The sequence below is a fragment of the Thamnophis elegans genome, chromosome 14 (genome assembly GCF_009769535.1).
Source record: "Thamnophis elegans isolate rThaEle1 chromosome 14, rThaEle1.pri, whole genome shotgun sequence".
Lineage (NCBI taxonomy): Eukaryota > Metazoa > Chordata > Lepidosauria > Squamata > Colubridae > Thamnophis > Thamnophis elegans.
In genome coordinates, this window is record NC_045554.1 from 3,779,217 (window position 1) to 3,799,803 (window position 20,587).

The window sequence follows — 20,587 nt, forward strand, 5'->3', positions numbered from 1 at the left end:
CGCTTCGGAGAATAGCTTGGCTCACTCTTCTTTGTGGCAGCCCCTGAGATATTGAAAAACTGTATCGTGTCTCCCCTAGTCCATCTTTTCACTAGACTAGATGTATCCAATTCCAGCAGCGTTTCTTTGCATGGTTTAGCCTCCCATCCCCTAATCATCTTTGTTGCTCTTCTCTGCCCTCTGTCTAGATTCTCAACATCCTTTTTACATCGTGGCGACCAAAACTGGATGCCGTATTCCAAGTGTGGCCTTACCAAGGCATTATAAAGTGGTATTAATACCTCACGTGATCTTGATTCTCTCCCTCTGTTGATGCAGCCTAGAACTGTGTTGGATTTTTTGGCAGCTGCTGCCCACGGCTGGATCCTATTTAAATGGTTGTCCACTAGGACTCCAAGATCCCTCTCACGGTTGCTACTATTGAGCGAGGTACCACCTATACCGTACCTGTGCATTTCGTTTTTCTTGCCTAAATGTAGAGCCTCCCTTTTTTCACCCTTGAATTTCATCTTGTTAGTCACCCTGCTAAGCAGAGGTGGTTTCCTATCAGTTCGCACCAGTTCAGTAGAACCGGTTCGTCAAATCTACCGAACCGGTTAGAAGAGGTTCCACCAGTGGACCCGGAAAGCAGGCCACACCTACAGAAGAGGTCCCAAATTTTTTTGAAGCCCACCACTGACACACACACACAGACTCACACAGAGGGAGAAACAGAAAGAGAAAGAAAGGAAGAAATAAAGAAAAAAAGGAAAAAAAGAAAGAAAAAGAGAGATGAAAGAAAAAAAGGAAAAAGGGACAGAGAGACAAAAGGAAGGAGAGAGAGAGTGTGTGTGTGTGAGAGAGAGAGAGAAAACACATGTCTAGCAAGCCACTCCCACCAGGTCACATGGCCAGCAAGCCACTCCTACAAAGGAGGCCACACCCACAGAGTAGGTTCGAAAAAAATTTGAAACCCGCCACTGGTGCTAAGGTACAATTTTAGATGCCTTCACAACCAGATGTGGGCCTCTGCCCCTCTCTCGAGAAGGAAGAATCCGCCCTGTATCTGTTAATTCAGCAAAATCTGTGTTAGCAACTTTAACGAAGCCAAGCAGAAATAGCTAATCCATGGTGAGATGTTTGCCTTTGTCTTTTTGGGGTATCCAGAAAACCTCTGAGTAAAATAATCCTAGCCACAGATGATCTTGTGGCGTGCATTTGCAATAGGTGGCTTTTTTCTCTACATGTCCTTATGGAAGGTCCCAGCTGTAGCTGCCAGGATCTCACCAGGATTTCAAGATAAATTTCACCTGCTCATCGAACAGCCGAGGTGGCGCAGTGGTTAGAATGCAGCACTGCTGGCTACTTCAGCTGACTGCAGTTCTGCAGTTCGGCTGTTCTAATCTCACCGGCTCAAGGTTGACTCAGCCTTCCATCCTTCCAAGGTGAGTAAAATGAGGACCCGGATTGTTGTTGGGGGCGATATGCTGACTCTGTAAACCGCTTAGAGAGGGCTGAAAGCCCTATGAAGCTCTATATAAGTCTAACTGCTATTGCTATTGCTATCTGGAGAAAAAGTAGTTTTTAATAAAATCTGAGACTCAAAGAAACATTTCTTCAGGGCTCTTTCCCCACCTAGGAAAAATCCTGCATCTTCAAATCGCTCCGGTTATATTGGAAAGTAGGAGTGTGTATATGTACTTTCTTATTTAAAAGACAACTTTATTACCCAAAGCTATTTTACCTGGCACCTGTCATAGCTCTCCCATGCGCAGAAAAGATTACATGGTCATAAAAAAAAGTTGATTTATCTGACAGAAAAGCACGCCGGAGCAAGATAAGGTCAGCAATAACCTGAGCTTGCAAGTTTCCTCTGTTTTAAATGGAGCCTTTTCGGATGAAGATGAATCTGTTCTCGGGAAGAGATTCGGGGCCAGGAAGATGTGAGCGGTTTGGATAGTCGCAAAAGACTGATCCATGGGGAAGGGCGGGGTGAGGAGGGGAAGGGGAAGAGAGAGCAGAAGAGAATAAGGACTAGAAGAGAATAAGGAATAGAACAGAGAGGAGAGAAGAGAAGAAGGAAGAGAAGAGAAGAGGGAAGAGAATTGGGAAGAAAAGAGAAGAGAAAAGAAGATAATAGAATAAGGAAGAGAAGAGAAGAAAAGATGGAAGAGAATTGGGAAGAGAAAAGAGTAGAGAAGACAGAATAGAATAAGGAAGAGAAGAAAAGAGAATAAGGAATAGAATAGAATAAGCAATAGAATAGAATAAGGAAGAGAAGAGAAGAAGAAATAGAAGAGAAGAAGAAATAGAAGAGAAGAGGGAAGAGAAGAGAAGACAGAAAAGAATAGAATAAGGAAGAGAAGGGAAGAGGGAAGGGAAGAGAATAAGGAATAGAAGAGAATAGAGAGGAGAGAAGAGAAAAGAAGATGGAAGAGAATTGGGAAGAGACAAGAGTAGAGAAGACAGAATAGAATAAGGAAGAAAAGAAAAGAGAATAAGGAATAGAATAGAAAAAGAGAAGAGGAAAGAGAATTTGGAAGAGACGAGAAGAGAAAACAAAATAGAATAAGGAAGAGAAGAAAAGAGAATATAGAATAGAATAAGGAATAGAATAGAAAAAGAGAAGAGGAAGAGAATTTGGAAGAGACGAGAAGAGAAAAGAAAATAGAATAAGGAAGAGAAGAAAAGAGAATAAGGAATAGAATAGAATAAGGAATAGAATAGAAAAAGAGAAGAGGAAGAGAATTTGGAAGAGAAGAGAGAATAGAAGAGAAGAGGGAATAGAAGAGAAAAGAAGAGAATGAGGAAGAGAAGAGAAGAAGAAATAGAAGAGAAGAGGGAAGAGAAGAGAAGACAGAAAAGAATAGAATAAGGAAAAGAAGGGAAGAGGGAAGGGAAGAGAATAAGGAATAGTAGAGAAGAAGAGAAGAGAATAAGGAATGTAATAGAATGTAGAGTAGAGTAGAGTAGAATAGATCTGAGAAACCAGGCTAGGGAGAGATTGTCGTGGAGAAGGTCCATCTTTGTGGCTAAAGGCCTACCCTGACTTGGCAGTACACAATCAAGCAATATCTTAGCTTAAACCAGCCTTCTATAAGCTGATATTGTCACCTTCTCGTTGGGAGAACGCAGGTCCTCCCGTGCCCGGCTCAAGTAAGCAGATCTCCGCCCTTGACTCCAATTCTTTCTCCCCCAACCCACCCCAGCCCTGAAATAATTTCTGCACTGGCCTAAAGGTGGAGCTCTTGCCTCACAATCAGGAAGTTGTGTGAGTTCGATCCCAGGTAGAGGCAGATGTAGGGTCTCCTGCTTGGGCAGGGAGTTGGACTAGATGACCTGCAAGGCCCCTTCCACCTCTGTTACTTCTGCCGTGTTCTTCAAGTATCATAAGAGAGTTTCACGCCGAGGATTTAAGAGAAGGAGGAACAGAAAATAGAAGTAGAAGGAATGATGGTGGAGGAGACAGGAAGGGAAGAGAGGAGAAAAAGGAGAAGGGGAAAGAAGGAGAAGGAATGATGGGGGAGGAGGAAGAGGAGAAGGAGATCAAAGGGTGATGGAGGAGAAGAATGATGGAGGAGGAGGAGACAGGAAGGGAAGAAGAGGAGAAAGAGAAAGAAGAAAAGGAATGATGGAGGAGGAGACAGGAAGGGAAGAGAGGAGAAAAAGGAGAAAGAGAAAGAAGGAGAAGGAATGATGGAGGAGGAAGAGGAGAAGGAGATTGAAGGATGATGGAGGAGAAGAATGATGATGGAGAAGGAATACTGGTGGAGAAGAAGGTGAAGAAGGAGCAGAAGGAGAAGGAAGGCTGGAGGAGGAGAAAGAATGATGGAGGAGGAGAAAGAACGATGGTGGAGGAGGAGGAGGACATTGACTGGGGATGGAGGAGAAGGAATGATGGTGGAGGAGATAGGAAAGGAAGAGTAGGAGAAAGAGAACGAAGCAAAAGGAGAAGGAATGATGGTGGAGGAGACAGGAAAGGAAGAGAGGAGAGAAGGAGAAAGGGAAAGGAGGAGAAGGAATGATAATGGAGGAGACAGGAAAGGAGGAGGAGGAGAAAGAGAAGGAAGCAAAAGGAGAAGGAATGATGGTGGAGGAGACAGGAGAGGAAGAGAGGAGAGGAAGAGAAAGGAGAAGTAGAAGGAATGACGGAGGAGGAGAAGGAGCCACCCCCTCCAGCTGTTAGGACTCCCTTGTCCCGGGCCGGCCGGGCGCTCCAGGGCTCGCAGTCCTACCGGGGAGGAGCCCCAGGAGGCCGTCCCGAGGAGGAGCCCCGGGCTTGGCTCCTCTCCGAGGGCGGCTACAAAACCTCGGGAACTTCCAGCCGCGGCTCAGAAGTTGCCCAGCTCGCCCGAGGCTCTGCAGAAGCGCTCGCCATGGGAGACCCGGTCCTGGGCTGGGCGCTGGAAACCTGGGCGCTCGTCCTGCTGTTCCTGACCCTGCTGATGCTGTAGGTGGGGGTCGGGGGGGGGTCGGGAGGCGCTTTCAGAGCGGGATTAGAGCACTCGGTGGCGCAAAAGCGGAAATTCGAGCGGATTTTTTTTTATTATTATAGTTCTCTTAAATTGTGACTTGACTTGATTTGATTTTAGGGGTTTTTTTGTCTATTAAACTTTTCTCCTTTTCTCCTCTCCCTTTCTTTTATCTCCTCTCCTGTTCTATCTTCCCCCTTCCTTTCTTCTCCTTCCCGCTCTCCTCTCCTCACCTATCCTCTTCTTCTATCTCCTCCTTTCTCTTGTTTTCTCTTCTCTTCCCTTTCCCTCTCACTTCTTCCCTCTCCACGCTGGGGCGCTTTCAGAGCGGGATTAGAGCGCTCGGTAGCTGAAAGCCGAATTTCGAGCCGGATTTTTTAATATATTGTAGTTCTGTTAAGTTTTGATTTGATTTGAGGTTTTTTTTTCTATTAAACTTTTCTCCTTCTCTCCTCCTCTCCCTTTCTTTTATCTCCTCTCCTGTTCTCTTTTTTCCTTTCTTCTCTTCTTCTGCTCACATCGCCCCTCCACTCTTTCTCCTCTCCTCCTTTCTTTTCTCTCCTCTCCTCTTCCCCTTCCCCTACCTTCCCTTCTCCCTTTTTCTCTCTCCTTTGCTCGCCTCTCTTCTTTTTCTTGACAATTTCCTCTTGCTCTACTACTCCAAGTAGCTTTGAGCTAACGTGAAAAAGAATAGGAGATTAGGAGTTAAGGTGCAAGCAAGGGATGACGCTAAAGTTAGTTAGTTTATTTTAGTATATGGTTGCTAAAGGTTTATACCCTGTATTTGTTCTGGGAGGTTGGGGGGGGGAGGTGGGAGGGGAGGTGGGATGGGAGGGGGCGCGGGAGGGAAGGCGGAAGGTATATAATTGTAAAACTCATTAAAACTTTTAATAAAAAAAAAGAATAGGAGATGAAGAACTTAGAGCACAATCCAGATGGGCATACCCGAAAGTCACCCTGTATGGCTAATTAGCAATAGCAATAGCAGTTAGACTTATATACCGCTTCATAGGGCTTTCAGCCCTCTCTAAGCAGTTTACAGAGTCAGCATATCGCCCCCACAGTCTGGGTCCTCATTTCACCCACCTCGGAAGGATGGAAGGCTGAGTCAACCTTGAGCCGATGAGATTTGAACCGCTGAACTGCAGATAACAGTCAGCTGAAGTGGCCTGCAGTACTGCACCCTAACCACTGCGCCACCTCGGCTCTAATTAATAGCTATCGATGCCACTCTCTCTATGTCAGTCCGGTTAGCATGACTGGACCAGGAAATCAACTGCTCCATTTAATTTTTTGGAGATCCGTTGTGATAACAGGTCATTGCAAGTCTTATTGTGATGGACTTCCTCCCCTCCCTCCTCCTACAACAGGGAGGGGTCTGCTTGGACCACTTCCCCCGTCCCACCTTCCTTTCCGGACTTTAAAAAAAGTTTCCTTCCCAATTATTTGAGGCGAAAAATTATTGGGAAATGATTCAATCATGGTTAGAACAAATGGTGGGAGGCCGAAATCTTGTTTAAACCGGAAATTTTTCTCCTAGGTATAATACCAGAGGGGTATAAGAAAGATACACTTTATTTAATTATTCATGTACATAACTTATGCACAATATTGGGAAAAAAGAAAATGCACCATCAGAGCTAGATATAATCAGAAAAGTGTTGGCCTGTGCGGAAGTAGATTGGCTCACTCTTGAATTTAAAAATAAAGGGGAATTGGAATATTTTGAAGTCTGGAACAGATTTTATGACTGGTATAAGACAAGGGGACGAGACTGGAACAAACTGTATATATTGTGATTGGACAGAAGGATGGATAATGTATTAAGTAGGCTAATTGTCAATAGTTGTGACTAGCTGTATATAATGTGAATGCATAGTCACTCCGACTTCGTGGTACTGCATTGTTTAAAATGTAAAAATAATAAAAAGATATTGGGGAAAAAAAGTTTCCTTCCCTTTTACCTGGGAAATAATTTTTCCATAGCTTCATCAAGGTCCTCTTCCCCATTCTGGAAGGAGCCGAGGTGGCGCAGTGGTTAGGGTGCAGTACTGCAGGCCACTTCAGCTGACTGTTATCTGCAGTTCAGCGGTTCTAATCTCACTGGCTCAAAGGTTGACTCAGCCTTCCATCCTTCCGGGGTGGGTGAAATGAGGACCCAGACTGTTGGGGGCGATATGCTGACTCTGTAAACCGCTTAGAGAGGGCTGAAAGCCCTATGAAGCGGTATATAAGTCTAAGTGCTATTGCTATTGCTATTCTGTACATCTAGGGCATCTTTGCTGCCCTTCAAGGAGGGGATGGTGGATTTGATCCTCTGATCTTCTCCACCTGCCAAGCTTTCCATGTTCAGATCCCTCTGACATTAGAAAGCTAGAACAACAGAGTTGGAAGGGACCTTGGAGGTCTTCTAGTCCAACCCCCTGCTTAGGCAGGAAGCCCTACACTACTTCAGGCAAATGGCTATCCAACATCTTCTTTAAAAACTTCCAGTGTTGGAGCATTCACAACTTCTGGAGGCAACTTCTGTTCCACTGATTAATTGTTCTCACTGTCAGGAAATTTCTCCTTAGTTCTAGATCGCTTCTCTCCTTGATTAGTTTCCACCCATTGCTTCTTGTCCTCCGGATTATCCTGCTAATCTTCTTTTGTTTTGTTTTCCAGTTATGGGATCTGGCCATATAATTTCTTTAAGAAGTTGGGAATTCCTGGGCCAAGACCCCTGCCTTTTATCGGAACTTTCCATAAATACCGGCATGTGAGTGTTGTTGTAATGTTTCGTACCCTAGTAGCTTGAAGGGAAACCCAATGAGTGTGGATGAAAAGGAATCATTCCTTTCCTAAATTGTGGCTTGTGTCAGGAGTGGGGCAGTGGCCAAGAGGTAGGGCTCTCGCCTCACAATCAGGAGGCTGTGAGTTCAATTCTAGATTTAGATTTATTTATTTAGATTTTATTTGGTTTGCATGCCGCCCTATTCCCAAGAGACTCAGGAGGTAGAGGGAGATATTTCTCTCTCTGGGCACAATGAGAATGAATCTGCTGAACAAAACTCCTCATTGGCAACAGGAAGGGCATCGGGCCAGTAAAGACTTAGCTCCATTCAATTGCTCAGACTCCACCCCACAAGGGATTATGGAGTCATTATAAGACGAGGATGACGATTTGTGCATCCCCAAAAGAAGATTTGGGAGAATAAAGGCTACTAGTACAGATAGTCCTTAGCTTAGGACCTTCCGTTGTAAGTTGAGGACTACCTCCAAAGCCATCTGCCTTCCTTAGAATCCCTTGGTCTTCCTTCTGAATCTCTTGTCCCTGTTTCGGTTTAACCGTTAAGCATCACATCAATAGAGAGTCAAGATCTACGGATTGAAGCACCTTTAATGGCTTTGTTGGAGAAAGGATTGCATGGCCCAGTTTTCATGGATCTCCTTCTTTTAATTTGACAGGGTATTTTGAAGTTCGACCAAACCTGCTTTGAGAAATACGGCAAGATCTGGGGGTAAGTTCACCTGCAGGTGTTCCTCACAGTTACAACGCTTGCAGCTTCCCCACAGTCCAATAATAAGAAAGGAAACTTATTCCTTTGTGTTTAGGACAACTGGGGTCACAATATGGCCACTTACAATCTCTCCAGCTGGCATCCATCAAGGAAACTCATTGGAAAAGCGGGATTCAATTAATGACTCCCCCGTGATTCACTAAGAGCTGCATTATTTAATTTGTTTTCGCTCGCCGGGTAAAGATGTAGGTTGGATAGCCTCTTGTCATTCCTGAGAGCCTCACCCTTATTTCGTCCCTTCCTCGAACCCTGAAGGGGTAAACAGTTGCGCACAATCACAGCTGCAACACACACACCGCTTTGGATACCAGTAGAGGAGAATCTCTGTAGCTCAGGGTTGAAGTGAAGGGTCCTTGGTGGTCTCTGAGCTTGGTTGTTTTCTTGCAGATGTTTCATGACCCAACTAGGTAACATCATCAGTGCTAGAAGGGAGGGGGTTTTTCAGAGAGGAGGAGGAGGAGGAGGAAGAAGAAGAAGGAGAAGGAGAAAGAGGAGGAGGAGGAGGAGGAGGAGGAAGAAGAAGAAGAAGGAGAAGAGGAGGAGAAGGAGAAGGAGAAGAAGAAACGGAGACTGTGGGGTCCTTGGTGCTCTCTGAGTTTGCTTGTTTTCTTGCAGACGTTTCATTACCCAACTAGGTAGCATCATCAGTGCTCTAGGAGGAAGTGGTGTTTGCAAGGAGGAGGAGGTGGTGGTGGTGGAGGAGGAGGAGGAGGAGGAGGAGGAAAAGGACTGTGGGGTCCTTGGTGCTTCCTGAGCTTGGTGGTTTTCTTGCAGATGTTTCATTACCCAAACTAAGTAACATCATCAATGCTCCTGATGATGATCCATAGTTGGGTAATACAACGTCTGCAGAAAAACCACCATGCTCAGAGAGCACCAAGGACCCCACAGTTAATACAATACAATAGCAGAGTAGGAAGGGACCTTGGAGGTCTTCAGTCCAACCCCCTTCCTAGGCAGGAAACCTTGGGTAATGCAACATCTGCAGAAAAACCACCAAGCTCAGAGAGCACCAAGGACCCTTCACTTCAACACTGAGCTACAGATATCCCACTTTATTGGTATCCAAAGGAATGTGTGTGTTGTACCTGGGACTGATGATGTTACCTAGCTGGGTCATGAAATTTCTGCAAGAAAACTTGCGAGCTCAGAGAGCACCAAGGAACCCCACACAGCCCCCTTGAGTGGAGAAATGAACATCAGGACAATGTTCTCTGCTTGCCCAATTATTCAGCTGGAAAATAGGAAGCCTTGAATCCTGTCTTCTTATAAAGATAAAGCCTACATTTCAAAACACCTTTTTCATTTTGACAATTAGAATATTTGATGGCCGGCAACCTGTGATGGGCATTTTGGATCCCGCCCTCATTAAAACCATCCTGGTCAAAGAATTCTATACTTATTTCACCAATCGCCGGGTAGGTATCCCAACTGGAGGTTGTGAGAACTTCACCGGGGCTGAGAAATGGAAGGCCTGCAGGGGAACTTGGGAGACCAAGCCACGTATTGTGGTTTAGGTGTTGGGATGGGCATGGGAAGACCTGGGTGCAAGGTTTCCCTCAATCCTGGAAGCCTCCCGGGTGACTTTGGGCCAGTCGCTCTCTCTCAACTGAAATTCATATAATGGCTGTGGAAGAGATTGGAGATCTCTTGAATTCCGTCTTGAATTCCAGAATAGTAGTAGATATCTGTCTGTCTATCAGACAGAAGATAGATGATAGAGAAGATGAGATAGATAGATAGATAGATAGATGGATGGATGGATGGATGGATGGATGGATGGATGGATGGATGGATGGATGGATGGATGGATGGATGGACGGACGGATGGATAGATGGATAGATGGATAGATGGATAGATGGATAGATGGATAGATCTAATGAAATAGAAATAGATAATAGAGATAGATGGATATAAAGATGATAATTGACAGATAGATATTGATAATTGTAGATGGATGGATAGATAGATAGATAGATAGATAGATAGATAGATAGATAGATAGATAGATGATAGATAGATAGATAGATAGATAGATGATAGATAGATAGATGATAGATAGATAGATAGATAGATAGATAGATAGATAGAGCCTGATATTGATATTGATATAGATAGATAGATAGATAGATAGATAGATAGATAGATAGATAGATAGATAGATAGATGATGGATAGATGATGGATAGATAGATAGATAGATAGATAGATAGATAGATAGATAGAAAGATAGATAGATAGATAGAGCTAATGATATAGAAATAGATAATAGAGATAGATGGATATAAAGATGATAATTGACAGATAGATATTGATAATTGTAGATGGATAGATAGATGATAGATAGATAGATAGATAGATAGATAGATAGATAGATAGATAGAGCCTGATATTGATATAGATAGATAGATAGATAGATAGATAGATAGATAGATAGATAGATAGATAGATAGATAGATGATGGATAGATCTAATGATATAGAAATAGATAATAGAGATAGATGGATATAAAGATGATAATTGACAGATAGATATTGATAATTGTAGATGGATAGATAGATGATAGATAGATAGATAGATAGATAGATAGATAGATAGATAGATAGATAGATATATAGATAGATAGATAGATAGATGATAGAGATAGAGAGAGAGAGAGAGATAGAAAGATAGAGAGAGAGGCTGAGATTGACATTGAGATTTAGATTGAGAATGATAGATAGATATAATAGATAATGATAGATAGAGGCATAGATAGAATAGTTAAGAAGACAGCAAATTGAAAAGAAAGGACTGAGAAGAACAACATGAGGCATTTATGGTTTTTTTTTTTAATTTTCTTGCTATTTCACCTTATTCAGGACTTTGGGCTGAATGGAAATCTGGACACCGCCATGACCGTCGTTGTGGATGAGCAGTGGAAGAGGATTCGCAGTGCCTTGTCTCCCACATTCACCAGTGGGAGGCTGAAGGAGGTAAGAGATGACCTTTGGATGCCTTTTGGAATTACGTTGGATTTTTGCGTTGCCTGGAGAAAACCCAGCCATTCCCATTCCAGCTTTGGAATGATGGAGCTTTGCAAGTTCTCTCTATGAAAATGAGCTGAATTCTGCTCGTCTTCATAAATCTTTGCAGAATTTTATAACTGGATAACCTTTGTCTGTTGTTATGATCCATGAGCCTCAATGAATGGGATCTAGTTTAATATCACGGCGTGCTCAGTGCTTAAAACCAACGAAGAAACAGCTATCAAGTCCGCAAGCTGTGAAATTTAAGATTATAATAAGAGCTACATTTTAAATAAGTTTTCAGAAGTTTCACACAGAAGCAAGTAACTCAGGTTGAAGTTGCCTAGCGCTTATGGTTTGGAAATGGCTATCGGATGGAAGAACAATACGATACCGAGAGAAAGTGAAATAATGCGGAAGATCCTAGAATGTGCTGAGATGGATAAACTTCCTTTCCAAGGAAAGGAAGAATCGGAGTATTATCTAATTTGGGAAAAATAGTACAGGTGGTTGGAGGATAGAAATAAGAAATCAGCACCTGAAAAAAAAGTAGTTTGCATTATAGATGCAGTAGAAATTAGTGGCAAAAGTCTAAGAAGGATAGGATTTATAAATCTAGGGAAAATGGTATACTAGTAGAAGAATAACAAAGACTGTCTGGTGTAAATAGCCAAAGATAGATTGATAAGTAAAAGAGAATGAAATAAGGGGATTAAAAGTGTAAAATTGAATAGAAATGTATTGAGAGGGAAATAGTGTACTTAAAGATGGACTGATAGATATCTGCTATAAGGAGGAATGTGACGTTCCGATGTGATGTCTAAATGTTGTATATGTTTTTGTCAATGTGTTTAAGTGTTCAAAATAAAAAATAAAATAAAAAATGCTATCTGAGCTGACTTGTTGCGTTCATTCTACAAAGTGTCTTCAAGTATCTTGTCCTTTGGTCTTCCTTTCAGATGATGCCCATCATCAACCATTACAATGAAATCTTGGAGAAGAACATTCAGAAGAAAGTGGAGAATGATGAAACCATAGATATGAAGCTGTAAGTAATATCGGTGAGATTAAGGGGAATCTGTCATCCAAAATTGTGATCCAAATGGATTCACATTTTCCATAATACGTGGAATCCCGTGTGCATCTGTTAAGGATTCCCTGAGATCGTCCATTGAATGCACCGTGGGGTGGCTTCTAATGGTTGAACCTTCACACTATGCTACCTCTCCTTCATCCCTCCAGGATCTTTTCAGCCTACAGTTTGGATGTGGTAACCAGCACCTCATTCAGTGTCAACATTGATTCCCTCAACCATCCCGACGATCCCATGGTGGTGCACATGAAGAAGTTCCTCAGATTTAGCTTCCTCAGCCCTGTTTTAATCTTGGCTGGTAAGATCTCTTTGTAGGCCACAAAGACCTACAAGATCTCTGCTCTGCATCTTGGCCGCTTGCTGCAAAGGCCCTCCTTATGGGCCACCCTTCATGCTTGACGTTTTTATGGAGGATTCAGATGATATCGTTGTAAAATTCCCATGTTCCCTCCCATTTTTCTTTCTTTTTTAATCGTTTGGTTAAGTGTTAGTTGAAATAAAGGAGGAAGAAAAATTAGGAAGTGTGTTTTGTGGTTGAGAAAGGTTGTTTGGCAACTGTCTCACATTAGCTCTCCAGAATCTGAGATTCTTGATTAGAACTTTAGAACTTCTTACCCTAAACTAGGATCACCCAAGGTCTTCCTTCCCAAGTCTGTGTTGGTAACAGTGGCGACAGTAATTTAGGAATCTGTTGGGTAGAAGAAAGCTTAGTGTCGCAGTGGTTAGAGGGCAGTACTGCAGGCTACTTCTGCTGACTGCCAGCTGCCTGCAATTTGGCAGTTCGAGTCTCACCAGGCGCCAGGTGGACTCAGCCTTCCATCATTCCAAGGTGGGTAAAATGAGGATTGTTGGGGGCAAGAGAGGCTGACTCTGTAAACTGCTTAGAGAGGGCTGTAAAAGCACCGTGAAGCGGTATATAAGTCTGGTATAGCTTGGGAAAGAAGGAAGGAAGAAAAGAAGGAAGGAAGGAAGCCATAGCGGCGCATTTGTTACAATGCAGCATTGCAGGCTAACTCTGCCCACTGCCAGGAGTTCAATACTGACCGGCTCAAGGTTGACTCATCCTTCCATCCTTCCAAGGTGGGTAAAATGAGGACCCAGATTGTTGGGGGCAAGAGGCTGACTCTGTAAACCGCTTAGAGAAGGCTGGAAAGTGCTAAGTGGGAGGGAAGGAAGGAAGGAAGGAAGGAAGGAAGGAAGGAAGGAAGGAAGGAAGGAAGGGCCATGAGGGCGCATTGGTTAGAACATAGTACTGCAGGCTACTTCTGCTGACTGCCAGCTGACTGCAATTTGGGCAGTTCTAATCTCACAAGGCTCAAAGTTGACTCAGCCTTCCATCCTTCAGAGGTGGGTCAAAGGAGGACCCAGATTGTTGGGGGCAAGAGAGGCTGACTCTGTAAACCCCTTAAAGAGGGCTGTGTAGCACTGTGAAGTGGGATACAAGTCTAGGTGCTAAGTGGGAAGGAAGGAAGGAAGGAAGGAAGGAAGGAAGGAAGGAAGGAAGGAAGGAAGGAAGGAAGGCAGGCAGGAAGGAAGGGAGGGAGGGAGTGAGGAAGGGAGGGAGGGAGGAAAGAAGGGCCATGGTGGCACAGTGGTCAGAGTGCAGTACTGCAGGCTACTTCTGCTGACTGCTAGCTGACTGCAATTTGGCAGTTCGAATCTCACCAGGCTCCAAGTTGACTCAGCCTTCCGTCCTTTCCGAGGTGGGTAAAATGTGGAGCCAGATTGTTGGGGACGATATGCTGACTCTGTAAACTGCTTAGAGAGGGCTGTAAAAGCACCATGAAGTGGTCTATAAATCTTAAGTGCTATGGCTATTGTACTAACTGTTCAAGCTGGTAACTTTATTAAACATCATTTATTTATTTATTTACTGACTGGAACAATTTTAGGCCGCCTCAATCATGATGGTTACCTTCTGGTGTAACTACAATTTTGCTCGAATCTCTCTCCTCCACAAAGCTCATTGGGGGGGTGGCGGGGGCTCCTACTGTTTTTTTTTTTCTTGTCGTTGTGTTGCAGCTCGGTTGAGTGATGTGTTTGCTTTTCTTCCCACCCCACGCCTCTCCCCAGTCCTTTTCCCATTCGTTACCCCGTTGCTGGATAAACTCAACTTTACCATCTTCCCAAAGTCTTCCATCGACTTCTTCTTCGGGGTCTTGAAGAAAATCAAAGAAGATCGTCAAAAGAAGGACCACACGGTCAGTCTGGGCTTTTCCTCTCGTCCTTGCTCTTCTTCCGGGGCCCTCGTGAGCCCGGGGTTGTGTGGGCTCAGGCTATGTTTGCGTGTTCCGAGCAGGTTTCAGAACTTCCAAACAGATTCTGATGAAGGAGAACATTGGTAGCTCAGGGTTGAAGTGAAGGGTCCTTGGTGCTCTCTGAGATTGCTTGTTTTCTTGCAGACGTTTCATGAACCAACTAGGTAGCATCATCAGTGTTCTAGGAGGGAGTGGTGTTTGCAAGGAAGAGGAGGAGGTGGTGGTGGTGGTGATGGAGGAGGAGGAGGAGGAGCAGGAGGAGCAGGAGGAGGAGGAGAAGCAGCAGCAGCAGCAGAAGAAGAAGAAGAAGAAGAAGAAGAAGAAGAAGAAGAAGAAGAAGAAGAAACAGAGACTGTGGGGTCCTTGGTGCTCTCTGAGCTTGCTTGTTTTCTTGCAGGCATTTCATGACCCAACTAGGTAACTTCATCAGCACCAAGGACCCCACAGTCGTCATCCTCCTCCTCTTCCTCCTCTTCCTCCTCCTCCTTTTCTATTGTTCTTCATCCTCCTCCTCTTCCTCTTCTTCCTCCTCTCTTCTTCTTCCTCCTCCTCCCTGCAAACCCCCCTCCCTTCTAGCACTGATGATGTTCCCTAGTTGGGTCATGAAACATCTGCAAGAAAACAACCAAGCTTAGAGAGCACCAAAGACACCCCTTCTAAGTATGCAGTGGACAGTTGGACCCATCAATGACTGTTTTTCGTTCTCTCTACCATTCCAGAACCGAGTCGATTTTCTTCAGCTCATGATGGATGCACAAGCAGCAGCTAACTCCTCTAAGGACCCAAATGCAGAGAAAGGTAAAGTCACAGGTTTTGCACTTGAAAAATTAGATATAAAGTTGCTTGATGATGCTAATACCACGGGGCACTGGGAGAGAAGATGAATGAACTATACAGGTAATCCTTGACTTACAGCCACTTAGTGACTGTTCAAAGTTACAACATCACTGAAGAAAAACAGAGAGAGAGAGAGACAGACAGACAGACAGACAGAGAAAGAGACAGATAGAGACAGGGAGACAGACAGAGTGAGACACAGAGAGAGAGACAAAGAGAGAGGGGGAGGGAGACAGACAGAGGGAGGCAAAGAGAGAGAGAGAGACAGATAGACAGAAACAGAGACAGAGAGGGAGACAGAGACACAGAGACAGACAGAAACAGAAACAGAGAGTGAGAGACAGACACACACCCCCAGAGAGAGAGAGAAACAAAGAGAGGGGGGGAGGGAGACAGAGAGAGAGAGAGAGAGACAGAGAGAGAGACAGACAGAGAGAGACAGAGAGAGGGGGAGACAGAGAGACAGAGACAGACACACACACAAACACACACAGAGAGAGAAACAAAGAGAGAGGGAGACAGAGAGAGACAGAGAGACAGAGAGAGACAGAGAGAGAGAAACAGAGAGAGAGACAGACAGAGAGAGACAGAGAGAGAGGGAGACAGACAGACAGAGAGACAGACAGAGAGAGACAGACAGAGACAGACAGAGAGAGACAGAGAGACCGAGAGAAGAGAGAGAGAGAAACAGAGAGAGAGACAGACAGAGAGAAACAGAGAAAGAGATAGACAGAGAGAGGGAGACAGAGAGAGACAGAGAGAGAGGGAGACAGAGAGAGAGAGAGACAGAGAGAGACAGACAGAGACAGACAGAGACAGAGAGAGAGAGAAAGAGAGAGAAACAGAGAGAGACAGACAGACAGAGAGAAACAGAGAAAGAGACAGAGAGAGAGAGACAGAGAGAGAGGGAGACAGAGAGAGACAGAGACAGAAAGAGAGAAATAGAGACAGACAGAGAGAGGGAGGGAGACAGACAGACAGACAGACAGACACACACACACACACAGAAAGCTGTTTAAAGTTGTTGATCAAATCAGATCCCCTGGATAATTGGGTTACCCTGAAAGCCACAAGTCAATGTGAGATATTTGCTGTTGTGTATGTGTGGTGTGAGAATGAATGTGGCGAGGATGATCACAAGCTTCTTCTGTGCTTTCTTTCTCGCCCGACAGCTTTAACAGACAAAGAGATTTTGGCCCAGTCCATTTTTTTTATTTTCGGTGGCTATGAGACCATCGGGACTTCCCTCAGCTTCATGTCTTATTGCCTGGCGGTGCATCCCGATGTCCAAGAGAAATTGTACCAAGAGATCAATGAAACCTTTCCTAATAGGGTAAGACTCTTTTGGGTGGGTGGGCTCTGTGACTCTCTTGGTTGAGGGGAGATCATTTTAGGAGCTGCCAGGGACAAAAAAACCAGACCGACACATACAGAGTTCAAAGTAACTACTTTATTATGTTCTGCCTATAGTACAGGAATCTTCCCAGTTTAACAGCTGGTTATTTCTTATATACTAGATTGCCTTATTACTTTATTTTGTCTTGTTTTGGCCTTTCCCGCAGGCCCCTCCCACCTATGACGCCCTCCATCAAATGGAATATCTCGATATGGTGGTGAATGAAACTTTCCGCCTTTACCCTCCGGGGACACGGCTTGAGAGAATTTGCAAGAAGACAGTGGAAGTCCATGGAGTGACCATCCCAAAGGGAACCGTGGTTTTGATTCCCGCTTACGTCCTACACCGGATCCCCGAATATTGGCCTGAACCCGAAGAGTACAGGCCTGAAAGGTATGTATGTCCTTCTGAAACCGAGTGAATAAGAGACACAACGGCGTGAGGACATCAGTGGTAACTTCTCAAATGAGACGCGGATCATTCTTCGACATCTTGCAAAGTCACACAGGGCTTATTTTACGATCCACATCCATAAACCTGTGCGTGGAACTTAATTAACTCCATGGGAGAGAACGATGCCTACGTTGACTGTAGCAGCTGAGACAATGGCTTGGTTTAATGTTCGAACAACTGAACAAAAAGCTGGAGGGCAGCTGGCATCCAGCCACACTGAGAGGAGGAGAAGAGTAAAAGTACAGGAAATAATTATATTTAATCTGCCATCTTAGAAAAGATTCCCCTCCTTGAACCGTGGCGCCAAAATAGGGGTCAAAATAGGAGAAATGGGCCTCATTGACCCTACATCATAGCTGTCACTAATTGGATGCCGTAGTAGACTCAAGGATTCTTGGGCATAACATCCTGAGAAATCCAAATTAATTAAGCAGAGACTACTTCTAAACACTTCTCTTTGCAATTCCTCACCTGTAGACAGAATCTTGCCAAACTAAAGCATCTACTTGCATCATTAAAAATATACTTGTCAGAGGCGGAGAATCAGAACATACGTTAAGTTGCAGTTGAGATTTATTGCTCAAGCCAAAAACTTAAGTTCAACACCAAATTGGCACCAGATAAGGGTGAACGGAGGTTATGGGGTTGAACTTAGACCTCCCCAGCTATGCCCACTCTTCTCCTAAAATACTCTGAGAATTAGTACAGAAGGGCTGCCTTAATTCTCTTCCCGCCAACCAAACCATATACATTTCAGTCTTTGGGTCCTCTGAAATGCAGCCCCTGCCACCAGGGAATCAAGTCTACATTCCACCACATCAGTTTAGCCACTGAACTCCAATAATCTCTCTCTGCAAACACTTGGTCTCACTCCAGTTTATCCGGTAGTGAAGGAGGGAAAGGTGTTGTCTTACTTACAGAACCGAGGTACAGACTATTGGGAATAGTAGCTTTACTCAGCCGTGACTCTTTTCTGATTTCCACCAATAGGTTTAGCAAAGAGAACAAAGAGAGCTTGGAGCCCTATGCATTCCTCCCTTTCGGGGCGGGTCCCAGGAACTGCATCGCTATGCGTTTCGCCCTCCTGGTGCTGAAAATGGGCCTGGTGGTCGCGCTGCAAAGATTTCGCTTCGAAACCTGCAAAGAAACCCCGGTGAGTTTTACAACTTGGGTTGGACGCTGCTTCCCGCTCGTCCGCTAAAGAGTTTACTCAACCGATTTTTTTCCATCTCACATCTATGTCTTGTTCAAAGACACGAGGAGGTGAGGAACGGGAAAGCAAGATCTCTTTGGAAAGACAGGGTTATCTTATCAGGTCGATCCTGTCTGTCTGTCTGTCTGTCTGTGTACTCCAACACCTAGGTTTTGCTTCTACATCTTACTGAGAATAGAGTCTTATTTGCTACTCACAGCAGCGTGAAGCCCCTAGTGAAGTGTTGTAAGAATTACAACACAGACAGTGTGTGGGGGGGGGGGGGGAGTATTTGAGTTGAACAAAATATAACTTGTCGACCGGACAATGCCGGCTAGCGGCCCCTCGGGGGAGGGCCTTCTCTGTAGCTGCTCCGGCCCTGTGGAACGATCTACCCGTAGAGATCCGGACCCTTCCCACTCTCTCGGCCTTCCGAAAAGCCACGAATATCTGGCTGTTCCGGCAGGCCTGGGGCTGTTGACCTCACGAACAAGGTCCAGCCCCACCAAGACGGAATGTATGGTGTGTTGTTTTTAAATTGTTTATCTTTCTATTTTTAACTTGTTTAACTTTTATCTTGTCTCTGTAAGCCGCCCGGAGTCCTACGGGATTGGGCGGCATACAAATTTATTAAATTACTAAATTACTAATTACTAACTGAGGCATTGTGTAAGCATAGGAAAAGGCGTGTATGCAGTGGTGGGATTCATCCCATGTAAAATGTAGTTTGAGGCCAGGTGTGGGGGGCAGCATGCGAGCAGAGTCCCGGGGCAAGGCTGGATCTGGGGAACGTCATATCCCTGGGCCCCGACCCGAGGCAAAGTGGGAGCGAGTAGCATGCTTACCTTTAGTGCATAGAGCAGGTGATTAGCTGGAGGGTCTAGGGCGGGGTAGGGCAGTGTGGGGCTATATGTGGTGGGGTTAGCCACTGGTTCATTTTACCGGTTTTCCGAACTGCACAAAATCATAACAACCAGTTTGCACAAACCAGTCCAAACCGGCTGAATCTCACCCCTGCATGTATGTAAAACGTGGTTCTTGGTGGTCACCTGGTTAGTGGAATCACTTCTGATTAATCCCATGCCTGTGATTTTCTATCTCCCTTTCTTTTGGTCAATGGATAAGATCCCCATGGAGCTGGACGACAGAGGATTTCTCAAGACGAAGAAGCCCATCATGTTGAAGTTGGTGCCCAGAGTCGTTGTGAAAGATGGGGAGTAGTCATTCTGGAGTCTGCAAAGAGGCAGTGGTGTTCTTCCTTTGTTCCTTCGTCCCTCCCTCCTCCCTCCCTTTCTCCCTTCCTCTCTCCCCCTCCATCTTCCTCCCTTCCTTCCTGTTGGGCCTTCATGTCACATAACAGCAGCAATCTGAATCTATAGAATCAAATGCCCATCTAGACATTTTCCCACGCTGTTTTCAAGGAAGGTTGGGCATGCCAGTTAATCTTGGGATCCCAACTGTCTTCTCTTTTAAAATAATAATAATAAACCTGATTATTCAATACACACATCACTTCATTTGGAGTGACTCATGCCACAAGCATCCAAGGGGCCCTGTTGTGTACCAGCGCAACTTTCTGAGTCCTCTCTTAAGTTTCGTTCTTCTTCTGCGAAAGACAGTTCCTACTTCATCTCCCTGCAGGCTCCCTCTGGGCTCCTTGACTGCTGGGGTAGAAAGGCGATGAAATAAATAAAAGAGGCTGCTGTACTTGGAGATAGGAAAAGCACCTGTTGGTCCTGAATAGATTTCACAATAAAAACCATGCTAGCATCCTGTCTGAACACAACTGTTGAATAGGACAGTCATTGCAAAGTATCAGGGGAAACCCCTGAGTTTGTCGTCAGCTTCAATCTCACCAGGAAATGACAGATATTAAACGCGGGACTTTCTACACGGGAAGTAGATGTCCTCCACCGAGCCATTTCTCAAGACCTGGAATAATGCTCACCACACAAGGTGACTTCATTCCATTACACAACGCCTTCTGGGTGTCGATCAGATGACATAACAAGGTTTAGGCCTGGAGGGAAACATTTCTATTTTGGGAGAAAGATCTTGGCACCGTGGTTGAAGAAGTCTTAAGATACGGCTAGGTTAGAAGACCGAAATGTTACCTATTGTGCTCAGGTACAATTTTAGATGCCTGCAAAACCAGTTTTTGCCCTGCTGTCCAAAAGGAAGCAACCCGTTAATTCTGAGAGGAGGAAGACAGTTCTACATGCTGTTTGTTTTCAAGTTTGGCTTGTAAATGACTCACATCAATTAAATGTATCTGTTAAGGCAACTGCAGTTGAGTTACTTACTGGAATAAACTGTCTGTTTGCAGTATCCTCTTCCAT

General features: G+C 44.6%; 1 protein-coding gene across 1 annotated transcript; it reads left to right on the top strand.

The window, feature by feature from the left end:
- Positions 1–4,109: 4,109 nt before the first annotated feature.
- LOC116517517 (cytochrome P450 3A24-like) lies at positions 4,110–20,576 on the top strand. The gene is made up of 13 exons (XM_032230509.1): positions 4,110–4,429; positions 7,116–7,209; positions 7,899–7,951; positions 9,330–9,429; positions 10,873–10,986; positions 11,979–12,067; positions 12,262–12,410; positions 14,186–14,313; positions 15,090–15,168; positions 16,380–16,540; positions 16,770–16,996; positions 18,047–18,209; positions 19,374–20,576. Exons 1-13 carry the CDS (start codon positions 4,125–4,127, stop codon positions 19,467–19,469), a joined length of 1,758 nt encoding a protein of 585 aa, XP_032086400.1. The 5' UTR covers positions 4,110–4,124; the 3' UTR covers positions 19,470–20,576.
- The last annotated feature ends 11 nt before the right edge of the window (positions 20,577–20,587 follow it).

Excerpts from the sequence above, each read along its gene's own strand:
- LOC116517517 (XM_032230509.1), top strand. The coding sequence starts at position 4,125 with ATGACGGAGGAGGAGAAGGAGCCACCCCCTCCAGCTGTTAGGACTCCC. Across the intron at positions 7,210-7,898 it reads CTTTCCATAAATACCGGCAT|GGTATTTTGAAGTTCGACCA; the intron begins GTGAGTGTTGTT and ends TTAATTTGACAG. Across the intron at positions 14,314-15,089 it reads GTCAAAAGAAGGACCACACG|AACCGAGTCGATTTTCTTCA; the intron begins GTCAGTCTGGGC and ends CTACCATTCCAG.